General features: G+C 43.6%; 2 protein-coding genes across 9 annotated transcripts in view; one reads left to right on the top strand and one right to left on the bottom strand.

Moving 5' to 3' along the window:
• Window positions 1–17,192, top strand: part of fcho1 (FCH and mu domain containing endocytic adaptor 1) — a 35,623-nt gene extending 18,431 nt beyond the window's left edge. The window contains exons 4-27 of one of the 3 annotated variants that reach the window (XM_068319790.1): window positions 717–791; window positions 1,273–1,414; window positions 1,752–1,904; window positions 2,301–2,405; window positions 3,511–3,609; window positions 3,735–3,831; window positions 4,058–4,175; window positions 4,311–4,335; window positions 6,046–6,106; window positions 7,185–7,366; window positions 7,712–7,736; window positions 7,832–7,888; window positions 8,641–8,692; window positions 9,525–9,649; window positions 9,894–10,949; window positions 12,056–12,150; window positions 12,357–12,552; window positions 12,646–12,760; window positions 12,866–13,021; window positions 13,098–13,230; window positions 13,306–13,502; window positions 13,597–13,661; window positions 16,152–16,319; window positions 16,713–17,192. In XM_068319790.1, the coding sequence (XP_068175891.1) occupies window positions 717–791; window positions 1,273–1,414; window positions 1,752–1,904; window positions 2,301–2,405; window positions 3,511–3,609; window positions 3,735–3,831; window positions 4,058–4,175; window positions 4,311–4,335; window positions 6,046–6,106; window positions 7,185–7,366; window positions 7,712–7,736; window positions 7,832–7,888; window positions 8,641–8,692; window positions 9,525–9,649; window positions 9,894–10,949; window positions 12,056–12,150; window positions 12,357–12,552; window positions 12,646–12,760; window positions 12,866–13,021; window positions 13,098–13,230; window positions 13,306–13,502; window positions 13,597–13,661; window positions 16,152–16,319; window positions 16,713–16,741 (3,526 nt within the window). In that variant the 3' untranslated portion in view covers window positions 16,742–17,192. Of the gene's footprint in view, window positions 1–716; window positions 792–1,272; window positions 1,415–1,751; window positions 1,905–2,300; window positions 2,406–3,510; window positions 3,610–3,734; window positions 3,832–4,057; window positions 4,176–4,310; window positions 4,336–6,045; window positions 6,107–7,184; window positions 7,379–7,711; window positions 7,737–7,831; window positions 7,889–8,640; window positions 8,693–9,524; window positions 9,650–9,893; window positions 10,950–12,055; window positions 12,151–12,356; window positions 12,553–12,645; window positions 12,761–12,865; window positions 13,022–13,097; window positions 13,231–13,305; window positions 13,503–13,596; window positions 13,662–16,151; window positions 16,320–16,712 lie in introns of all 3 variants that reach the window. The other 2 variants (XM_068319789.1, XM_068319787.1) reach the window with 2 other exon arrangements.
• Window positions 1–22,376, bottom strand: part of rfx2 (regulatory factor X, 2 (influences HLA class II expression)) — a 56,994-nt gene that overhangs the window by 16,775 nt on the left and 17,843 nt on the right. For all 6 annotated transcript variants that reach the window (XM_068319791.1, XM_068319792.1, XM_068319793.1 and 3 more), the window contains 8 exons: window positions 21,621–21,733; window positions 21,265–21,416; window positions 20,942–21,039; window positions 20,700–20,849; window positions 20,347–20,555; window positions 20,031–20,184; window positions 19,890–19,932; window positions 19,235–19,352 (listed from right to left, as the gene is read on the bottom strand). In XM_068319791.1, coding sequence (XP_068175892.1) covers window positions 19,235–19,352; window positions 19,890–19,932; window positions 20,031–20,184; window positions 20,347–20,555; window positions 20,700–20,849; window positions 20,942–21,039; window positions 21,265–21,416; window positions 21,621–21,733 — 1,037 coding nt within the window. The remainder of the gene's footprint in view (window positions 1–19,234; window positions 19,353–19,889; window positions 19,933–20,030; window positions 20,185–20,346; window positions 20,556–20,699; window positions 20,850–20,941; window positions 21,040–21,264; window positions 21,417–21,620; window positions 21,734–22,376) is intronic.

Here is a 22,376-nt window from a genome sequence, read left to right as displayed (position 1 = left end):
TGTTGTGGCCACATTTTGGTTTTAAGACCATTTAATAAAGTGATAAAATTCATAACTGCTTACACCACAAACCTAAAAAAAAGATCAGATTAAAACCATCTATGGATCTATAACCCCAACCGGCTTACTGACCTGGAACTGATGGCTGCATTCCCATCCAGACCATTAGTGATTACAGAATCCTATCTTCCCAAATTATGATTAATTTTCTAATTCCAACAACTTGCAATATTGCATCTTAAAACCGATATTTGTTTCTCTGTACCTTATTACCACATTCAGGAGTTCTGTTCACCCTCGGGATATTTGGATCGAACCTCTTTTCTTTCTGTCTCTTCAGGCTCTACAGATGGTTATTAAAGTTTTACAGCCGTGCCTTTCAAAACAAGTCCATCCATCATTTATATGTAGCTTATTGCAACATTTACCCTACACTGATGAGAATAAATCTGTATCTCGCAGACTCCAGTAAGCACAAGAAAACGGAACATATGACACCATTAGCTGGGGCAATGATGTTGTGAAAACTTCAGTTTTATTACGGTAGATTCAAAAGTCTGCTGTGTGTTTCAGAGGGTCAATATTTTAAAGAATTCTAACTGCGTTACTCTTCCCGTGGTTTAATGTATATCCATGTTTTTAGCCCTGGTGGCCCAAAGTGTGAGCTACTGTGTTGATAACTTTACAAACCAGTAAAGGTGTGTTTGTTTTTCCAGTGCTGCTGTGGAGGAAACCTACTCCAAATCCATGAGCAAACTTGCCAAAATGGCCGGCAATGGAAGTCAGCTGGGGTGAGCAGACGTCTCACCCTCTCACCGCCTCCCAGTTGCATTTAAATCTGTGTGAATTTGAAATGTTGATGTATCTCAACGTGTAATGATCACATTAATTCATAAGGGATGATAATGAGGACGGTATGCATCACCAGATGCCCACATCTGTTTCAGCCTGTTTGACTCAGTAAATTTAAATATTTCACAATAGAAAGTTTTACTAAAATAACAAACAGTGCTGTGTTATCTGTAGGTATATCTGTAAGCTTTTAAATACCTAACAATGTCCTTCGTTAGCACAAAAAGTTGAAAGTTTTGTTGTTGCGCTTCAGGAATGTCTAAATGTATTCCTAAAAGTAAAGCAAGTCATTACATCAAATTACTTTTGTTCAAGTCTCAGGAAATTAATTGTCTTGCAGTGATATATGATATTAGGAGAAGATATAGTTTGAATCTCGTTTCCTCTTGTGTGGTTAATGCTAATGCTTGTGTTTTCTAGGACGTTTGCCCCCATGTGGGATGTGTTCAGGGTCTCCTCAGACAAACTGGCGCTCTGTCATCTGGAGCTGATGAGAAAAATGAACGATCTCATCCGGGAAATCAACAAATACGGAGACGAACAGGTCAAAATTCACCGCAAGGTACAACCTGAATCAAGGAAAATGTGATACTTATGTAATAACATAAATTATAACTGTATTGTGTGTGTGTGTGTGTGTGTGTGTGTGTGTGTGTGTGTGTGTGTGTGTGTGTGTGTGTGTGTGTGTGTGTGTGTGTGTGAGAGAACAGAGATGCTCCACATCAAGTGTCTGTCCACAATACTGTACCTGATTTATCTCACACAAAATCCAATTTATGGTTTCTTCCCTCTGCAGTTTCCTTCAAAATATCAACTATAATCATAACATGTACTCTGTGTGTGTGTGTGTGTGTGTGTGTGTGTGTGTGTGTGTGTGTGTGTGTGTGTGTGTGTGTCAGACAAAAGAGGAGATGGTGGGGACAGTGGAGTCGGTGCAGGCGCTGCAGGTTCAGAGCGGTCACCTTCAGAAGTCAAAGGACGGGTACCACGCCAAATGTTTGGAGCTGGACCGGCTCAGGAAGGAGGGAGCGCCGCAGAAGGAAGTGGAGAAAGTGAGACGCCATTTTTCTTTTTTTACAAACCGTTCTGATGCTTGTCAGGTTAGTTCACATAAAGTCCATTAAAAACTTGAATGATTGAATTTAGAGTTTGGGAAAGGTGGAAAAAGAAAAGTCCTCATTTTAAAAGAATAAGGAGTCATTGTTGGGCGTGATGGAATATAAACTCTCATCTTGATTGTTGATAATTGCACATTTCCTCGCTGCTTTACACGTAAACCTCCACTCCTGTTAATGGATGGCATCTCTAGTTTCACAGGTTGTTGAGTGGAGTACTTGTAATTATGAGGCAGGAAATGATTCCCCATTCACTCAGAGGGATATCAGTTTCTATTTGTGGTTCTTGAATGAGGATATTAAGGCCATTATTTTCCTTTTCTTCCTCACTAGGCGGAGCTGAAGTCTAAGAAAGCGGCTGAGTCATTTGCTCTGTGCATCGAGAAGTACAACCGCGTAGGAGGAGAGTTTGAGCAGAAGATGAGCGAGTCCTCTCAGGTCAGCGCTGACTGCCGCTGGGCCGAGGGACACTTTTTCCCATCTCTCCCACCCCCTGATGGGGCGTGATTTACATTTGTGTCTCCTTTAGGGTTTTATCTTTCTATCTTTGATTGATCCTCTCTCTTACCTCCCACCACAGACAAACTCCAGCTTGTTCTTTCTTTAATCATCATCTTTTTCCCCAAAAATGGAAACCTCAGCCCCACAACTCCTACACACCCACCCACTCTTCGTGCACACATGCACGTCCTGCACCCTGCTTATTACCTTTAATCACTGCCTCCACACTTCCATGGTTACTGCTGCTGTTTCTATGGAGATATTTAACAAACCTAAATGAACGCGTCTGTGTGTTAAATTTGAAGTGATGACTGAAATCCTTGTTACCAATTAACCGTTGTCAAACCTTTGAGGGTGGAGGAAATCTGCTTGTTATTACAAAGCTGAGTCTCAGTACCTGGATTTTGCATTTTTTTCTGCACATTAATTTTTTTCTATAGAGGCTGTCCAAGTTGTGAAAACAGTTTCAAATTTTGTGGTAAATTTTGTGTCCCATGACGGATGTGACTGAGAAGTCCTGCTGAGGTGGACATTAGTTGAGAAATGCAGATTCAATTAATTGTATTAAAGTAACACAAACAATTCTCCTGAAACAGATGGAAACAAATGAGTTAGCTGAATTCAGAGCAGGATCATACTTAAATACTAAATCCTTTTGATTCAAGTTTAAAGGTCCAGCAACACAATTTCTTCTGTTGCCTGACTGGGCATCCTCAGATCTTGTTTAAATTCTGTAATTATATGTACTGTATATATGGAAGTTTATTTGATCTAAGTTGCTTCCCTGAAAACTGCTGAATTTAAAATTATTCTGTAGAGACACATGGTGGGGTGAGCGCTGCAAGAAAAGTGACAGTAATTACTGTACTGACAAAACACAAACTGAGACAACAACTTTAAAATCAGCTGTGATTAATCGTAGTTGAATTTGTCTTTTTTTATTTATCATTTTATGGTTTTGCCGTTAGTAGAGAAAAATAAATTCATCATGGGAGTTCATTTTAATTAACATGCTTTAGTGTTTTTGCGTTTATTGGAGTAGAAGTTTCAGGAAATTGAGGAGGCCCACCTGCGCCAGATGAAACAACTCATTAAAGGTTACTCCCACTCTGTGGAGGACACCCATGTCCAGGTGGGACAGGTACGTTTCAGGGGTGCCTTCTTATATAAGAGCGATGTCTGAATTCTGAAATGCCAGATTATTTTTTTGTTCTCTTCCATAATTGATGATAATCGTTGAGATGACCAAATTCTGCTCTGCTACAGGTTCACGAGGAATTCAAGCAGAATGTGGAAAACATCGGCATCGATAACCTCATCCAGAAATTTGCAGAGCAGAAGGGCACGGGCAAAGACAGGCCGGGTACGTGCAGGAAAATGTTGAAACTGTTCCAACAGGAGAGAAATTTTAACCTCAGACAATACAGATATAAAAAACACCCGCATTTATTAGTGTTGTGATGCCAGAATAAACCACAGTGACGTAATACTACAGCTTGTGAGTGCTCTTGTGTGCCTGTACGCCTGTGCACGTCTATTTGTGCATGTTTAAGGTGTTGTGCTGTAATCAATCTGGCTGTTGTTTGCAGCTCTGATTGGTTTTGAGGAGTACATGACTGCTTTGGCGCCCGAAGGGGGGAAGAAGAGTCGGGGAAAAGCTTTCAGGATCCCTGGCCTGGGGAAGAGGGACAAGGAGCCAGACTCCACGTGAGTGCATGGACCCAGATGTTGAAAAAATAAACCTTTGCCCTCCTTTTATTGTATAGATGTAGATGTTTTGTATTTGATTCATGATATTCATGATAGTTATTTATGTGTTGTTTTTTGTTGTTGTCTTTGCAGAGACTCAGCGGTGCATGAAGCACTGGTAGGTATCAGATATAATTCACACCCAATCCTTGGGTCAATTATCAGTCCTTTCCAACTCCTAAACATCCAGTAATCCCAGCAGATAACCATGTTTTACTGTTAAAGGATTGTGTATTCTTAGGGGATGACACCAGGATTGTGTTTGTGGAACGAAGGCGAGTGGGAAATCAGCGTGTGATAATAACGTGACTGGTGCTGTGGGGGTTCCCAGGTTTATTCCTGTGTTTCTCAGAACAGATTGGCAGCCAGTGTGCAAGTGCATACCTTCATGAGAGTGTGTATGGTTGTGTTTGCGTCTGCCTGTGTGCAGCTAGTGCATAAGCACACGTGTGGTTTTGTATGTGCTGGCAGAAAGCCATCTATGTGGAAGTAAACATTAGCGCAACACAGATTGACTGGTGCTGCTGTTGTACAGTTTTAGTAGCATTGGCAGTGGAAAGAGAATAAACAGTCCATAGGTGGATGTTAAAGTAGTTATAATTCCAAGAAAATGAAATATTTGCATTAAAGGTTGAACCGTTTTGGATAAACAGTCGTTCATTTTCAAGTTATTCACATGATTTCTTTCTAGATTTAACAAGAAAACTTCCTAAATTGTTGTGCCAACATGAAATCATTTATTTACATCGAAATACTAATAATTATCAAGCAAACATTAGCTGCTCCAGTCAGTGATTTTGATGGCATGATGGTGGTCAACAAGTAACTGAGACATATAACACAGCATCGTCAGCGTCTAGTGTGATGTTGTGCACGTATGTCAGGCAGTCGTTTGCCAACAAAGAAATAGCAGATAGTAAAACACAAATTATCTACATCTGCGTGACATGAGGGTTGATCTCCTGAGGGTAAGGAGATCCTGGATGTTCACCCAATTTTAAAATGTCTGTGGTTGACTGTCTTATTGGTTGAGTTAGCCGCTAACTGCTGCTAGCTGCTTTAAAAATATCTTACGGTTGTTCACCAAGCTGTTACGTGCTGCTGCCTAGCTGGTTTTCTGTTTGTGCAGATGTTGATTCAATGCTCTGCAGCCTGAAGCCGCAGAACGATAAAGGTGCAAAAGTCCTGTTTTGAACGACGACAGCAGTCAAAAACTTTTTGTCTCAGTTGAAGAACCTCATTGATTCCTCCACAAAAACAGGTTTTTACTGTATTTACTGATTACGTGAAGGCCGTGTCATATTTAATAATATAACACAGTCTTAATAATATGGATGCCTCTGCCCCAACACTTGGTGATTTATAAAGAGAGTGAGTTTCTTAATGGACGGACATCTCCAATGCTCAGTGCTGATAGCTGTAGCTAGCCGGATAGCTGTGCAGCTACAGCTTCAATTAGCCAACAGTCGCAGATGAAAATAAACATCGGAGTTGACCGTTACACTTCCCATGACCCAGTGAAATCAGATCTAATCAAATAGCATCTGTACATCCATACTAAAAATAACTGGTTGACTCTTCAGTCTTGCCTTCCTTAATGTCTCTTACTTTGAAGATCAAATGACAAGAAGCATTCAAATTAAATGTGAGCTCACTCACACTTTGTCGGTAATAAGACGTTGAATGTACAGCAGTCGTAGCAGTTTAGTCACCAGTGCACACTGTTGGCTCACTCTAATAGAGCTCTCTGTGTGTGATGCAGCATGTGGCTGAAGTGTGTAAAATGGTATGTGGCTGACGTGTGCACACCGTGTTCCTTTTCATCTAGAATTCACCCCTGGATGTCGACGACGAGGGATTTGTCATCAGAGCTGACAGCACGCTGAATGATATCCTTTTTTAACGTAGATAAATCACAGTTTAATATACAGTTACGCCTCTGTTTCCGAGAAAAAAGAAGCGGTAATTGCTTATAATCATTCTCCAGTTCAGGTTGGTGGCAGATGAAAATACAAAAGATTGACAGATTAAAGGAAAAGCAATCTTCAGTGCTAGGATTTTTTCATTTGCAGCAAATCCTGCAAACTTTAATAGGATACGTCTATGAAATATGAACCAGAGGGAAAATCTTCTCGTTTCTCGTCTTTTTACACAAAAGTTTAAGAGCACAACTGTAAAACCAGCAGTTCCGTCCTTCACTGAATTTATCACTTCATGTTTCTCATTCATAAAAAGGCATGAAGGGAATTGCAAACACTTCACACATAATAATAAATGGAGTTTGCACAAAATTAAAACTCATTCAGCTGCTGGAGAGGCTCTTGAAAGGCCCCTCACTACTGATAGAGCTGCTTTAAATGAAGTGGAGTTATCAGCATGAGTTGAGATTTAATTAAGTGGATCAAGCACAGATATTAAATTGTGACTGCATCAAGGCCTTGTAACCTAGTTTCACTTTATTTATTCACACAAGACATAAACACAGCTCAAGTCGCAACACAACATTACAAGTCCAAGCAGGAAGTGGAAGTGACATTTATTATGGTTAAGGTTAGAAAAGAAAAGCCAGTGCAGTTCTTTATCCCTTCTACAAATGACTTACATTTTAAAAGCAGGACAGATGTGCACAATTAATCGAAAGTTGTACTGCTGCCTTAATTTTGATTTTATTAAGGTTCACACCTGAATATACAAGCACATCCAAAAAAAACAAAAAAGCGCAATATTGTGGAAAAGTTTGATATTTTTGTCAATTATGTCAAAAATTCAAAAATTGTGGCTTTTCTTGAGTCGTTGTTTCAAGCATTCCAGTTTCAGTAAATAGACATAAGAACAGTCAAACTTATTCAGACGGTTCTTATAAAATAATCTCATATTATGAGATGCTAGATTTCTCTTGTTCTACTTCACGCTTTGTTCCCGGTTTAAAACACGCTTGTTGTCTTTGACCGTCGCCTCTGCCTGAACGCTGCTCTGATGAGAAGGACAACAACTTCTACTCCAGCGACTCAGACTTTGATGATGAGGAGCCCAAGAAGTTCCACATTCAGATCCGACCGGTCGCCAGCACCAATCGGAGCAGCTCTGCCGCCACTGAGAAGGAGCTGAAGGCCACCGTCGGGGCGCTCACCCTGCCCCCCAACAGAGGGGTACGGAACCAGGTGCTGTCTGCTTCCTGTGTTCCTTTACGATCCCTTTTAAGATCGATTCTGCCCAAATTCTTCATTAGAAGTAACACCATCCTGTTCCTGGACATCAATCAATCAATCAATCAATCAATCAAACTTTATTCAGTAAATAAAAGTAATAAAATAAAGTTAGAGACCAGACTAAAAAGGTATAAATAAATAAAATTCAGTTAAAACATTAAATAACTAACATTTTTAGTTAAAAGCGAAGCAAAAAAAGGTAGGTCTTGAATTTGCTTTTAAAAATGAGTCCTTGAGTACACGAGTCCCTGCGCTGACCGAGGCTGTCCCCCTCTCTCCTTTCAGGTGTCGATCAAGCGACATCTCTCCAGTGAGTTCATTCAAATGTGTCTCCTTCCTATACAAGAAACTATAAGAAATAAACAGCGTGTTGTGTTCTGTGGTTAATACGGTTTTTCTATGCAGGAAACTCCAGTGTTGTGGGAGGTTGCTTAGAAGACGTAGATGGTGCCTCTCACAGGGGTGAGTCTGATTTTATTCAGTACGAATGTGAGAATTCTGTATCTGATAACTAATCAACAGATGAATTCATGTCAATAATAGAAGCCTTAATTTTGTGAGTCTACACGCTGTCATCGTTTGGATTTTTGTCACTTACTTCAGGTTTCTCTACGTTTTATTTCTTTGTGGTAGTGATTGGAAACTGATCAAAAATCGTGTTTTTATATTCATATCATATTCAAAGATCATATATGTAGGATCAGGTAGTCAGTCCCTCGTGCATCATCTCTACGCCTCCACCCATGTCAGAACTGCTTATCCCCCCCCCCCCCCCAGAGAGCAAATCTCTTCATTGGCTGACCTTGCTAGACCTGTCGCCCTCCATTAGTCGCCGCCGCCGCCGCTCGTCCCTCACAGGATGTTTTATCACCGGAGCTTCATTAGCGACCTGCAGGTCAGGCTGGAGATGGAAGCTGCAACCTGCAGCCTCCAGGATTCTCTCTCACGTAAATTGACAGGATTAATGATGAGCGCCTGATTAAAGCTGTTACTTTCCTGTGACAGCGGTTGTGACTGGAGCCAAGTGAGATCAAGCTGTTTGCCGGTAGCGTAGAGAAGGTAACGGTTGACGTGTTTCCCCTCTTGTCGTACGTTTCACTGGAGATCAGCCTCCATTCGACGCTCTGCAGAACCAACTCCACGCCACTGCTGATTAGTCCTGATTAGGGAACTTCCTCTGCAGTGAGTCATCGCATCTGAATGTGTTTTTACAGATGGAGAGCAGGAGGGCCTACGCAGGTCCACCTCCAGCCCCGATCACAACAGGTAGGAAGTCTCTGCCTTTCACACAGCAGAGATATAATTAGAGTTTTATCTTCCATCACTGGCCGTGCATTCATCAGTTTTAGCTCACCTTTATTCCACTTATTATGTATTATTTATTCTTATAAAACTAAACTAAAAAGAAGACCACTTTCGTGAGGGTGCAGTTTGTGGCCAAAAATCAATTAAATTAAATTAAATATATTTTAATGATCCCAAACTGGGAAATTCACCTGTTGCACGAGCATTCAGTCATGCAAACAACAGGGAGAATATACATTGAACAAAAATTAAGACATGAAGACAATAATAATAATATTAACAATAATAATGATAATACCCTAGTTAAAACAAATATAAAATTAATATTAAATGTGGAACTGTGAATACACAGGACTTTATGATAAACCATATATAAACATTATTTCATGTCGTAAATTAGTAAATTCTAACACTAGTGATGAATTTCTGGCCTGTGTTTAAAAGAAAACTTGACATGAAAATTTTTTTAGGCGTCACCTTGTAGAACATTGTGTTGAAACGGAGCGTTTCCAATGTGTAGGACACTAATATTAAAAGTAACCGAATGACGATGACATTGTTCTGTTCTGCTCTTAAAATAAACGGCAGATCATTGAAGACAAAGGAAGAATCAAGGTTCTTCCAATACCAGGACTACAGGTCCCAGAGGTGTTACTTTACACTTTTTTGAGCCGTGGATTTGTGTGATTGTCAGCCTCAGTTAGGCAGTGAGGATTCTGCCGGAACTTAAAATCCTATCTTTCCTTCCTCTTCCTCTAAAGTTTCTTTTTCTTTCCTCTTCCATCTTCTCCAGGTTGAGTTTGATGGCGTCGGGATCGGACAGTCTGTTTGGACCGCCGCTGGAATCGGCCTTCAAATCCAAAAGCTTCGAAGGTCGAGAACAGCTGAGGGAGCAGAGCGCTTTTGGTGCGTCTGAATGTAAGACTTTTGGAATATTTACTCTGTGGATTCCTATCAATACTCTATCGATCACATGAGAGAATATTTAATGATCTCCCTTGTCATTATATGTTGGAGTGAACTTTTATGAGTTTGTCGTCCTCGTATTAGAGGTCTACAATCCCAGAGTCCTTAGTTTTTATGAAGGGAGTGTGTTGCGTTGGTAACCAAAGATCCAATCAGACGCCACTTAACGTCCTGCGTTGTGTTTGATGTGAATCAGATGCTGCCTTCTCGTCGGACTCCTCCTCTCCGGAGAACGTGGAAGACTCCGGTCTGGACTCGCCTTCCCATCAGCCTCTTGGTCCCTCCCCTGAGCTGGTGGGCTGGGCGGCTTGGCCTCCTGCCTCACAGAATAAAGACCAAACGCAAACGCTGGGACGACCTGCAGACCCTTTTCTCGCCACCTTCCGCGACCCGTCGCCCGGTCGAAGTCATCAACACCTGCAGGACGACCCGGCGAGCGTGTGGTCCGTTGCCCCGTCACGCTCCTCTCGTGTGGCCCTAGACATGGACCCCTCCTCAATGAGGTTCCCTGCTTTCTCCCAAACCCTCCCGCCCCCTGAGATGGAGTCGTCGGTGTGGAACTGTAAGCACATTCCCCTGGAAGACCCCTTCCTCACTGCGTTTGAAAGGACCGTCACCCAGGAGACATTAAACCTGTCTGACGCCTGGGCGCGGCCGCCGCCTCGCCACGCCCACGAGGCCAGTGGTGACCCGTTCGCCACGACCCTCACTGACAAGACATTCCCAAACTCATCTTCGTCCTCCTCTTCATCCTCCTCCAAGTGTAAGGATAGAAACAGGAAGCGAGACCGGAGCCTCCCGCCTCCTGTTACCTCTGACGACCCTTTTGCAATCACAATGATCGGCAGCCCGACGCACCAATCATCGCTGGCGGCGGCAGCGGCCGGCTTGATCCCTCCACACGGCGGCAGCTGCAGCGGCATCGACTCCACTGGTACGACCGGCTCCTTACCCACAGCCCAGTCCAAGAAGGAGCCGACGCACTGGAACTCCGTCCACAACCCGTTCAGCGAAAGCGTCTCCGGAGCCCCGAACAGTTCCAAAACACAAGAAGGAGGAGGGAAAGGAGACGGAGCGGGAGGCGGAGGAGACAGGAGGAAACACCGATCGTCAGAGAGCGAGCCACGCAGGAACGCCCCTCCGCTCACAAGGCATTCTGGGCCACAGGAGGATCTGTGTTTCTCCACAGACAAAGACCAGGACTGTCTGGATCTGAACACGCAGATATCATGCAGTGTCGTCTCACACAAGGGTACTGGTGGTTTTTCTTCTGACGTTTTAGTTTTCGACCGCAGACGTGAAAATATTCAGCAAATAATCATGAAACAGACCCTGATCATGAAGGTACGGCGTCAACCGTGATTTTTAAAGACAGATCATCAACTTATAATTACAGCTAGAACATAGCGTGCTACAGTGTTATCGCCACGACAATGACGCTTTGCTTTAATTTGTTTCATACCAAATTAAATTCCTTGACCCTGGAAACCAACGCCTGGGTTTTACACATTTAATCATCAGCAGTTTGTGAGTCGGAAACAACACCTTCATTTCTAAAAACTTAAAATTGGATCTATTATCTATATACTTTCTATAATCTATCGGCTTTCACAGGTAATGAAATCCACGCCTCTTAATTTAATTTAGAAGATTTCTAATGAAAGTTCTCCCTGCATTCAGAACGCCTTTTTAATTAGCCGACATGAAGCCTAATCCTTCCATCAGGGGCCGGCCTGATCCCTCATTTAGGGCTTATTCAGCTAAACCCTGTTTTAGTCGGTAATTAAGCTGCCAGGATGTTTGTTGGAGTGATTCATATCACTTGGATGATGACAAGAACAGTAAACGTGTTTATTTTATGGTTATTAGTCAACCAAAGATCTATTCATTCATTCTGTTGACGGCAGATCTGATCAGCTGGAGCTTTAACTGCTGCTAGAATTAAAAATGTCTCAATTGTTTTTCTCCACAAATACTTTAAGGATGTTTTTTTTCCCAGTAGAGAAATCAGAAGTATTATGAAATAGTGCATTAAATCAAAATCTGTGTAAGAGCAATGCTTTGTTAAAACTCAAAGAGAGAGAATGAAATTAACCAGAAGAAGAGCGAAGCTTTAAATGGAGAACGAATGATTCTGGATTTGTTAAAGAGGATAATCCCTCTGAAGAATCTTCAGATGATAAATCCCTCAATTAAACAGCCATAAAAATGTTTTTCGGGTTTCTGCCAGCTTTCTTTTTGGCAGCTCGTTCGTCTCAGCTCGTCTCTGGCTGTTCTCGAAACAACTTTGAGTGGATGGAATCTTGTCTCGCTGTTTGATCGACATCCCATTTGAGCCGCTCTGTTTCTCTGTGGAAGGGTCCAAACATCACAGCGCTGAGAAAGTGGGAGCTGCTCCTCCGAGGGCGACCCGGGTCAAGAGGAATTCGGGCCGACTCAGCGCCTGTGAGAGAGTGAGTATGAAGTCTAGTTCCTGTTTCTCGCAGGGCTTCTTGCAACTTTTCATCAATAGTCTGTTGTGCCGGTGGAGGCAGCCATAACCGAGTGCATCACCCGTCTCATTGTTTCCAAAATGTCAAAACTGTAAATATCATTAAAAAAATTTAGGTACTGTTTCTGAAAACTTCCTGTTTGATCGGGTCGTTCTTCTGTGTTTCAGTCCCGATCTCTGTGCTCCTCCCCGCTGCCGGAGCCCAGCCCCTCCCTCACCTCCTCCTCCTCCTCCAGCCCCAGCGAATGGGGGCCTCAGGCTCGGGACAACGACAGAGGAGGTCAGAACAGAGCTCCCAGTCCGGCCAGGGCGGGACAAGCATCACCTCTGCCCTATCAGCCACAGGAACACCAACAGAGACAGAGTGAGCCTCCAGCGTGAAGTCGAGGCAGGACGTCTGCTGGACCGGAGGCAGATAAACATTAAGGAGTCATGTCTGATTCTTTCCTCTCTGCAGTGCACTTGTCACGAGGCCCGAGTCCCATCTCCCTCAGCGCGAAGGATTCCTGGCCGGTGGCGGCGGCCATAACCGAGTGCATCAACGCTTACTTTAAGGGAGGACAGCACAACCGGTCAGTAGATCCCAGCAAACTAGTCACATGTTGTCACGGTAACAGGAATTCAAAGGATTCACCTCAAATGTCGATCTGTGACTTTCTTTCCTTCTTCCCCCCCAGATGTCTGGTGAAGATCACGGGCGACCTGACCATGTCCTTCCCTGCGGGCATCACGCGCATTTTCACCTCCAACCCCAACGTTCCCGTGCTCAGCTTCCGACTCATCAACATCTCCAGGATCGATCACTTCCTGCCAAATCAGAAGCTGCTCTACAGGTGGGCTGTGCTGTGTGTTTGAACCCACGTTGCGGTGGCGGTTGCTGGATGCCATGGTTACCGTGTGTGTCCACAGCGATCCGTCTCAGAGTGACCCGGACTCCAGAGACTTCTGGTTCAACATGCCGGCCCTGCAGCTCTACCTGCAGAGGGAGGCTGAGCTCAACCCTCAGGCGTCGTACTACAACGTCGGCCTGCTTAAATATCAGGTGGGGATTGGGAGTCAGCCTCTGTCCCTGACGCGGGTCGCCCGTCCCGTTCCTCACTCCAGTCTGTTTCCTCAGGTGTCGTCTCAGGACCCGGCTCGGGCGCCTCTGCTGCTGTCCGCAGAGTGTCAACGCAGCGGCACGGTGACTCGGGTGTCGTTGGACTACCACTGCTGCCCCGCCACCGCGCCCTCCACCCAGCTCGCCTCTGTCCAGGTGCTGCTGCCGTTAGACCACACCGCCACCGACCTGCAGTGTCAGCCACCCGCCTCCTGGTGAGCAGCGTGTGCACCCTGAAATGCTAAAGTTGAGGTAACGTACAAATACAACAACGAGGACAGTTCATCCTCACTTATTGTTTCTCTGCAGGAACGCCGAGGAGAGACGGCTGCTGTGGAAACTCCCCAACCTCTCCCCGACCAATCACAGCAAAGGTCAGAGCTCAGACACCTTCCTATATTTTAGCAGCCCGAAAGTTTAATATGAAAGTGTTCCCTGGGTAAACATAGACGGAATCCTGACCTTGACTTCTAACATCCTCAGCCTGTTTTGTGAGTTTCACAACATCGGCATCGAAGGCTTTCATTTTCCTTCCATTTAGATTATTATTTCTATCGTGTATAATGTAAATGTCAAAAGTGATCTCTGGGCTCCGCGTCTTTTCTCCCTTTCAACGCTTGAAGCCCTGAAGCTGTATCATTATCCTGCCAGCTGCTCTCATCAGCCTGATGGAGGTGATCGGCGAACGCTGAACCGACACCAACATAAAAGATCCATCTTTCATCCTTTGCCAAGCTGACTGTTGCTCTTATTTCACAGCCCTAATAAGACACTGCTTATAACCGACGCTTTTGTGGCTCAAGTTTAAGATGAGAACATCTAAAATAAATCTGATTTGAGCTCGAGGTTTCCTTCCAGCGCATTTTCTCTTTTTTATTGCGCTCGCTTTTTTATATAATGATATTTTATTACCTCAGTGTGACGCCGCAGGCGTGGTGCGGAGAAAGAGAGTGTTCAGTCGCTGCCAGTGACTGATGGGATGCTACAGGCTGGAAGCATTTATAGATAGAAGAGCTCTCTGGTTTATGAGTCAATGACAAACCCCTAAAGGTCATCATATCTCCTCTGCTTATCCTAAAAATACTGCTTTCTTGTGAATTTATTCATCATTAAACTGATTGAAGTCCTGCTTTAAATCTATTTTTCTTACTGGACTTTGTCTGCTATGTTTAGAATCTTTTGCTGCCTTAAATAAAGGCTGAAAACTTTTGCTTAATTACCACTTTGCAGGAATTCAATTAAATTTCACACCATTAGTCAGAACTGTAAAAGAGTGTATCTCATAATTGGTTTCTTTTTTTCCCCTTGCTTTTACAATTCCAGGTGCATCAATCATGTTCTATTATTCTGCTGTGATTTTCACTCCTAAACATTCTTCTGAATCACACAATGCGTGTACTGATAGTGGTTATCATTACATCGGCACAAATGGAGCTTTTCTTGTCGTGAGTGTCCTCGGTCACAAGGCTTCTATTTTTCTCTAAAAATAGCAGCAGCAGCCTTGGGAGTGTAGGTGAAGCAGCTCAATCTTTTTTGTGTTCAAGGGAAAGTAAATTCAAAATGAACCAGGTCTGTATTTGAAGCACATAATTAAACAAAAGGCTTGCTGGCATTTTTATTTTCTATGAGCGATGGGGAATTAACAAAAACTAAATTTATCATTAGTTATGGAGCGCGCCATGACAGCGGAAGTGACGCAATTGTAGACATCACCGTGAATCCGTATCAGCGCCACGAGCCGACAGTATACTGAGGATGAGTTCCCTCTGAACCCACTTGGGGTGGGTAATTATCCCCCATAATTATCCCCCGATGTATGCGGAGGATGAGAGTTTGGACATCTAGCGACTCATCCCAGGTGTCTTCATCTGAATCAGATTCAGACAGAGATGTCCAACTAGTTATAATGTCCCGTTTTGGTTTACTGTGTTTATGGAAAAATTAATCGCGCTACTTTCATGCAAGCCCGTCAATGGGATTTTCCATATTATGTTAGCATTGAGCTAACCACCAGTCGTTACTGTTGGACTGTGTAACTCTAGTTTATATTAATATGTCTTTTATTCATAATTGTGTGATAATCTGGTCAAAACAACATTTATACAATACCCCGAGTAGCACCAGAAATTAATTAATTATCCACTAAACCTTGGGAATTCAGAATAAATAATATGGGCTGTCGGAAAATTATTTCACCTTCAAATCTCTTTGGAAATCATCTCGGTGCTCATGGCAGATTCTCGGATCTTTGGATCATTTTTACCCTGATTATCCTTTCTTTCCATTTCCTTCCAAGCTTTCCAGAAAAATATTTTGAATAAAGATAGGTTCCTATCTTTGTGTCTAACTCTCGTGATGTTGGAACAACCGTTCACCTCACAGGTAACCATGGCTTTGTTGGGTTTATCGCTTCGGTGATCGCACTGTGTTCTAATAGCTGCCCTTGACTGATGAAGCGATGGGATTCGCTGATGACGTATGACCCCACGTGACCACTGCATATGGAAGCTGTTGCAGCGCAGTTTTTAAGGTTTTCCGACCAAAGAAATGATGCTCGACATGTGAAAAAAAAAAATCCTTCTATTTTTCATGATAAACAAAATATATGTCACTTTAAAAATGAGTTTACTGCCCCTTTAAAAACCTAAACAAAGAAAAAATGGTGATAAAAAGCCACTAAAACAGTTATAAACGCACCAAATTTTTACGAGCAGCGCACCAGTAGAACACAGCACTTCGACGGCTGATCAAGTCCAGCTCTATTTTTAAAATCCTCCGCAGACCAGAGTGTGACATTCATCAGACAAGGATGTGTTGTTGTTGTGAGGTCATGTTTCTGGTGTGTGTGTGTGTGTGTGTCTCAGGCTCAGGGACTCTGTGCGTCAGCTGGCAGTGCCTGGAGGTTCCCCGAGGCCCCCCACCCAACCTGGCCGTTCAGTTTGTGGGCTCTGGGGCCTCGCTGTCGGGGATGGACGTGGAGCTGGTGGGCAGCCGCTACCGCATGTCGCTGGTCAAGAAACGGTTCACGACAGGTGACAAAACACCGTCAGCAGGACGCACTCAGAGAGCTCCATGAATGTTTTAGTTCACGATTGGATGAATCAAAGGTCATTTAGGAGTTGAGACTTTTATAGAGTTGTTATAAAAAACCTCTCGGTTATGTTTAAAACAGTTCAATTCTAGACGGTTGATAAGTGTTCATACTAGGCTTTTCCAGACCACTCGTAAAAAAAAAGTGCTTCAAAAAAAAAAAGCAATAAAAAAAACAACAACCACCCTTTAAGGGATTAATTGGCTGAGTAACTAAAATGTTATTTGGACTGAACTTTTTATGTGTCATGAAAAACCGTTCTAACGCAATGAATAGTCTGTTATTGAGCTGCACTGTGAAGTGAATTAACATTTAGTTTTGTCGTGTTTGACAGGAAAGTACATGGCAAGCTGCTCCTTGTGAATCTCCAAATGGACGTTGATGCAGGTTCACAGAACTTTGCACTTTTTTTTCTGGGTTGGACAGAAGAGAGGATTCGTGTAGGAGGTGACGAGGTTCTCAGTCTTCAAGGACGATGTGCACTTATGACTGAAGGCGTCCTGCTGCTTTAGGACCAAGCCTTTACTTCTTGTCAGATTTAATTTGTGTGCTGTACGGTTGGCCGTACTGCCTTTAGCAGGATGGAAATCTTTCTATTCCATCTCCATATTGTGTTCTGAGACTTCAAATTAAGCATCATGTTAGAAATGTTAGTATTTTTAAATTATGTAAATACTGTATTGAAATCTCTGGAGCTTCTTAAAAGGATCCGAGTCACCTGAGAAAACATCTACAGAACCTTAGAAAAAGAAAGTTTGTAAATCCGCTGTTTGTTCCAAACCGAGGTTTTGTGACATTAATATTTGAATAAAACAAATATGCTGAAACCTTTTGGTGTACACCACTTTATTACACATTGTGACCAAGTACAAAATACAGCTGAACTATTCGGTTTATAACAGACCATCTTCTGTTCTTAGGCTAGTTTAAAGTATAGTCAAGAACAGGTTTAAAAATGCACAAAAATAAGGGTTCAGTATACTTGTAAGAAGAATCAGATCTAGTTCGATAAAAAATAATCCTCCGCCAAAAAAATCTAAAACAGCCTTACAAAACATTACAAAGTACACAAATTACTTTTTTTTCCCCAAAGCACTTGAAGGCAAATTACTGTAACAGGCACAAGTTACAAAAAAAAAGCCTTAAATAACTGAAGATTGAGAATTCTCATCGCTACGACATAAACCATCCGGGGAGAGGAGAGGTGAGGAAGAGGGAGAAATAAATCCAATCGACTTCAACACAAATCTGCCGGCAATCAAATCGCAATAATTCATATAAATAGAAATTTCTCTTGACATTTTTAATCGTGTACTAATAGCGTACCTTGAGAGATAAATTTATCACACACAAGTCTAATCAATTACACAAAAACTTTTCCTCTGATATAAGCTGACCGACTGAGGACGGTGAGGAGATAGATCAGGAAAAGACTGAAGGCCACAGAGCACACACTTTCTACATCATACAAAGATATATTTATATATATATATATGTATATGTATAATTTATTATTGACAAACTCCCCCAAATAACAATATTTGACTCAAACCAAACATTATCTTTTAATCTGAGTTAACAGCATGAGGTCAAAAGTTACTGTCAGGGCGCTTGTGTCCTCAGATGCCAGCGAGGTCCTTTTTTTTATTTTTTTTGTTTTTTGTTTAAGGGTTTTGGTTTTCCAGGTCAGACTACTATAAGAAACACGGAATTATCATCCCTGGATGAAATGTACAACTGCCTTTTATCAGGACGCGACGCAGACAAGATTCCAGTTCAGGTTCCCATTAAATGGATTACAGTATTTTCCACACTATGAGGCGCACCTAAAAGCCTTTAATTTTCTTAAAAGCCAACTGAGCACCTTATAATCCAGTGCCTTTTGTGAAAACCGTGTTAAAATAGGCCATTCATTGAAGGTGCGCCTTATAGTCCTGTGCGCCTTTTAGTGCGAAAAATACTCTTGAAGTAATCCTGACTCTGCAGCAGCTGAGAAACTACAAAATCACTAAATGAGGACTTTCCTGAATGCAGCACACAGAGAAGCTATCGTAGGTTCTAAGAGAATTATTTACATCAAATGAAGGAGGAGTGGGAGACGCGGGTGCATTCCTCTAAGTCTGAGCGCATTTTACTAAACGTTAAACCGTTGTCTTAAACGGGTAACGCCCTGGAACAACTGCGTTGCCCCATAAAGCCACAACTGGCTGAGCTGGTGGGAGCTGTTAAAGGAGAGGTGCTTTGGGTCAGAAGGTTGCATGTTGGTTTTTCCATGTGTGTTATTTTTTTTTTTTTTTGCTGCGAGCTGCAGCAGAGGCAACGAGGAGATTACACACCTACACCTAATCAATGTTAAAGGTGCTTCGAATGGCTGAGGTTTGGAGACGATACATTCATACTGCAGTAGAGGCACGGCTGAGGGGTAGATAGAGACATCTGTAGTGGTGGGTTCAAAGTTAGCGATCTAAGGCACTGAAATGACACCATGGCACAGCTAGTTCAAAGGTAGAAAGAAAAAAAAAAAATCACAAAACGCCACCACTCCAAAAGTTACACATCCAATGAAAACGTACTGCACAAAGTCGTTCACAGTAGCAACAAAAACAGAATCAAACCGCTGTAAAAAAAAACAAAAAAACAAAACAGACATGAGCTTCCTGGAAGAAAGATTTCACTAATGAGGGGACGAGCCGCTCTTTACTTTCCTCTCTATGTACATCACACACACACACACACACTGACAGCAGAACGCGGCAGCGTGTCCGTCCTGAAAGCCGTTTCAGGGGTCATGACAAGATGCTGATCTGTGCATCTTTCAATCCGACCCCCCCCCCCACGTGTTCAGGCCCGACTCACATCTCCTGCAGAGGGTGGCTCATTTCAATCCTTTCTCTCTTCACGGCCGGTTCAGTAGGTCCTCTGGAGGCGTCGGCGTCGCTGCCCAGGTCGCTCATCTCGTCGGAGAAGGACGCATCTGGGGGCGCAGGAGGAAGAGGAGGAGGAGGAGGAGCGTTAAAATCAGGTTTCAAGATCCGATATCAAATTATCCCCCAGAACATAAAGGTCGAAACAAGGATCTCATGTCACTTTTTTTTTATGCTCAGCCAGAAAATGTCATTAAAAGGTTGAATGGCTTGACTTTTTAAACTGTCCGCAGTAATTAAATCAAAGAGCCGGGCCCTTCACACCACAGGAAGTAGTTTATGCCACGCAACTATTTTCAGCTGCAGTTTTACTGCTGGTGACAATTTCCAGGAGCAGGATGATGAATGTGATATCGACTCTAAATAAACTGCCTATTTTAATCCCACTGAAGGATGTTTCAAAACGCAGAGACGGATACCTTCAGGCGTTGCTACACAGACAGTACTAGCTAGAAGGTTTTACCAGGAATTGAGGGCATAACTAACAAAGGGGGCTTTTTTTCCGAGAATATTGCTGGATGAATCTGTTTATTTTTAGGGAAACACAGGACCAGTTAGCTTCCACTCGCTGAAAATCACATGCCTACCTTTCTCCATTAAAGACGGCATCATGGAGCTCAGGTCGCTGAACTGTGATTCAAGAGACGAGAGAGGATTGGTCAGCAGGACTGCAAATCAACTCAGTAATTTCCACTGCTTTGACCAATCAGAGCACGTCTTCTTCTTACCTCTCCCATTACGGCGATGGGAGTTTCTCCGGTTGCTTGAGCCACGCGATGTTCCACCAGGTAGAACATGTACTCGTCATACAGCAGGCGGATCAGGTGGAAGGAGCCGAAGCTGGCGGCGCTACGGAGGGTCAGGTCTCTGATGACCATGGAGCTGCGGGAAAAGAAGAGGGACTCAAAAGTAGATTCTATAAAAAGCTGCTTCGAGTCAGCGTCGTAAAGCTAGACTGCAGAAGCTGAATTTGCTTTTATTTTTAGAGCACAAGCCAGACTAGCACCGTGATTTTAGCAGCTTCATTATGCCCCCCCCCCGTACCTGTAGAAGGACCACTTGAGCAGGAACTGTCGTGCAGCTTTGGGGAAGCTGGGACTCCCCTGGTGAGGTTTCAGGACCTGAGAGACCACGTTGTCCAGCCAGGTCGCCCACTGGTCCAGAGAGCTCTGCTGCTGCAAGGTGACCTTAAAATCCTGCTCCAGACGCTGAACCACATTCTCGTCACACTGACACACCCATGACGCCTGCTCCTGTTAGACAAAACAAAACACACCCAAACACATTCAGCGAGAAACCACCGTGAGCAGCGACAGCTGGAAACCAGCTCGTGTGTGACGTGACGTTCTAAGAATGACGTCTTTCTCTTTTCTGTGTTAACCTGACGACAGGTTTACCTGCACGTTAGCAAAGTCCACCCGGTTGAGGTCGGACAGCATCTGGTTGATCTGAGACGTGTTCTGCAGGACGGCGCGAGCCGCCTGAGCCAGGTGGTTCAGGCTGGTGTAGCGTCTCAGTGTCTGGGCGAAGGCACTGACCACCGCCACCTGCGTCACCGTGGAGACACAAACAATAATCACACGTTTTGTACGATCAAAATGACTTTGGTTAATTGAGGGATCTTGGATTTTCTTTTAACCTTGGTGCGGATGATCTCTTGAGGAAAGTTGGTCATGGCGTTAGTCAGCCAGCCCTCCAGACTCTTAGCAAAGTTGCGGATGGCTTGAGTGAGAGTGCCTGAAGGAACACAACCGCGGATTACAGCAAGGCATTTAACTACATAGCGCTTCACACAATTAGAGTCGTGCAAACACAACCGGCAGCAACATTGGCAGAGGATTTCAGCCACCCCTTGATGTAAGGATAAGCGTGGCATCACAAAGTGTTCATACTGGGATATTAGTGAGATTTCATGGAGTCGTATTAAAATCACAAGGATTAAAAACATCAGAAGGGGCTCACTGGGAACGGGACGCAGCACATCAGGGATTAGGATCTCCACCAGAGCCTGGTACAGGATGTGATCGCAGCTCCTCATCCATAGCACCACCGGTTCGTATTTACACAGAGCTACCAGCTTCTCCCGGGGGATCACACCCTCCAGGTCTTCATCACTGCAACGAAGACGGGAGGGATAAACATCACATATAAAACACCTCTGCACTCAGCAGAAAAAATGTGAAACGCTTCAGGCTGCAGTGGAAAAAAAAATACAGTCGTAGTTTAAGATGAATTTTAAAAAAGTGAGAATGAGGAAACTGTGAGTTTTATTAAACGAGGTTAACACAACTTTCTATTTCCTGGTCATGTGATCTGACCTGTTGGGGATGGCGGTGCTTCCGTCACTAGATGGTAGTGTTGAATACCAAAAGGTCTGCCAGAGTTTCTCAATGTAGTGGAACTGGAGGTTCATCACCACATCCAAAGTAGCCTGCAGCAGAGCGGGTTTGGGGGAGGAGGAGGGGAAAGAGGAGGAAGAGAGAGGGGAGGGGGAAACATACAGAGCTGAACCATGGCAACCAGACACACAACAAAGTTTCAACAGGCAGGCAGCCTCTCAGTCATTCCAGGCCCTCCTGGTTAGACAATGAGCCAGCTTAAACACGGCTCCACGCGCATTAATCATCAGGAGGATCCTCAAGGCCACGCTCGGCGTTCACACACACTTGTTTTTCACTCATTTAACAGTTTTTCTTTTTTTTTAATCCTGTTTGTTTTTATAAAAGCTCATTAATCTGGTAGATTTATTCACGCTTTTGCCTTGACCTGAACTAACCCGCGCAACTTCCTTGTTCCTGTTTGTTTATATGTGGGGCTCTCAGAAAGAAAATATAGTGAAGTCAAAAGCAAAAAAGGAATCGGGGGAAAACGATAGAAAAATCTGTAACCTGGTGGGTGATCATAAAGCAGAAAGTTAAAACATTAAAAGCAGAGCTATGGGTGTTGCTGGGGGCGTTCAGAGGAAGCCTGAGCGTGAATTCAGACGTCCAGCTCTGGTTTCTGCGTGCGGCCCCTTGGTGTGTGGCTACGGTTAGTGCTAGCGCACGGCTCACGACGCCCTGAGGTTCTCCTCT

The sequence above is a fragment of the Antennarius striatus genome, chromosome 7 (assembly GCF_040054535.1).
Source record: "Antennarius striatus isolate MH-2024 chromosome 7, ASM4005453v1, whole genome shotgun sequence".
In the NCBI taxonomy this organism is placed as follows: Eukaryota; Metazoa; Chordata; class Actinopteri; order Lophiiformes; family Antennariidae; genus Antennarius; species Antennarius striatus.
Note: the sequence above shows the minus strand (reverse complement) of the source record. Positions and strands in the feature narration are given on the sequence as shown.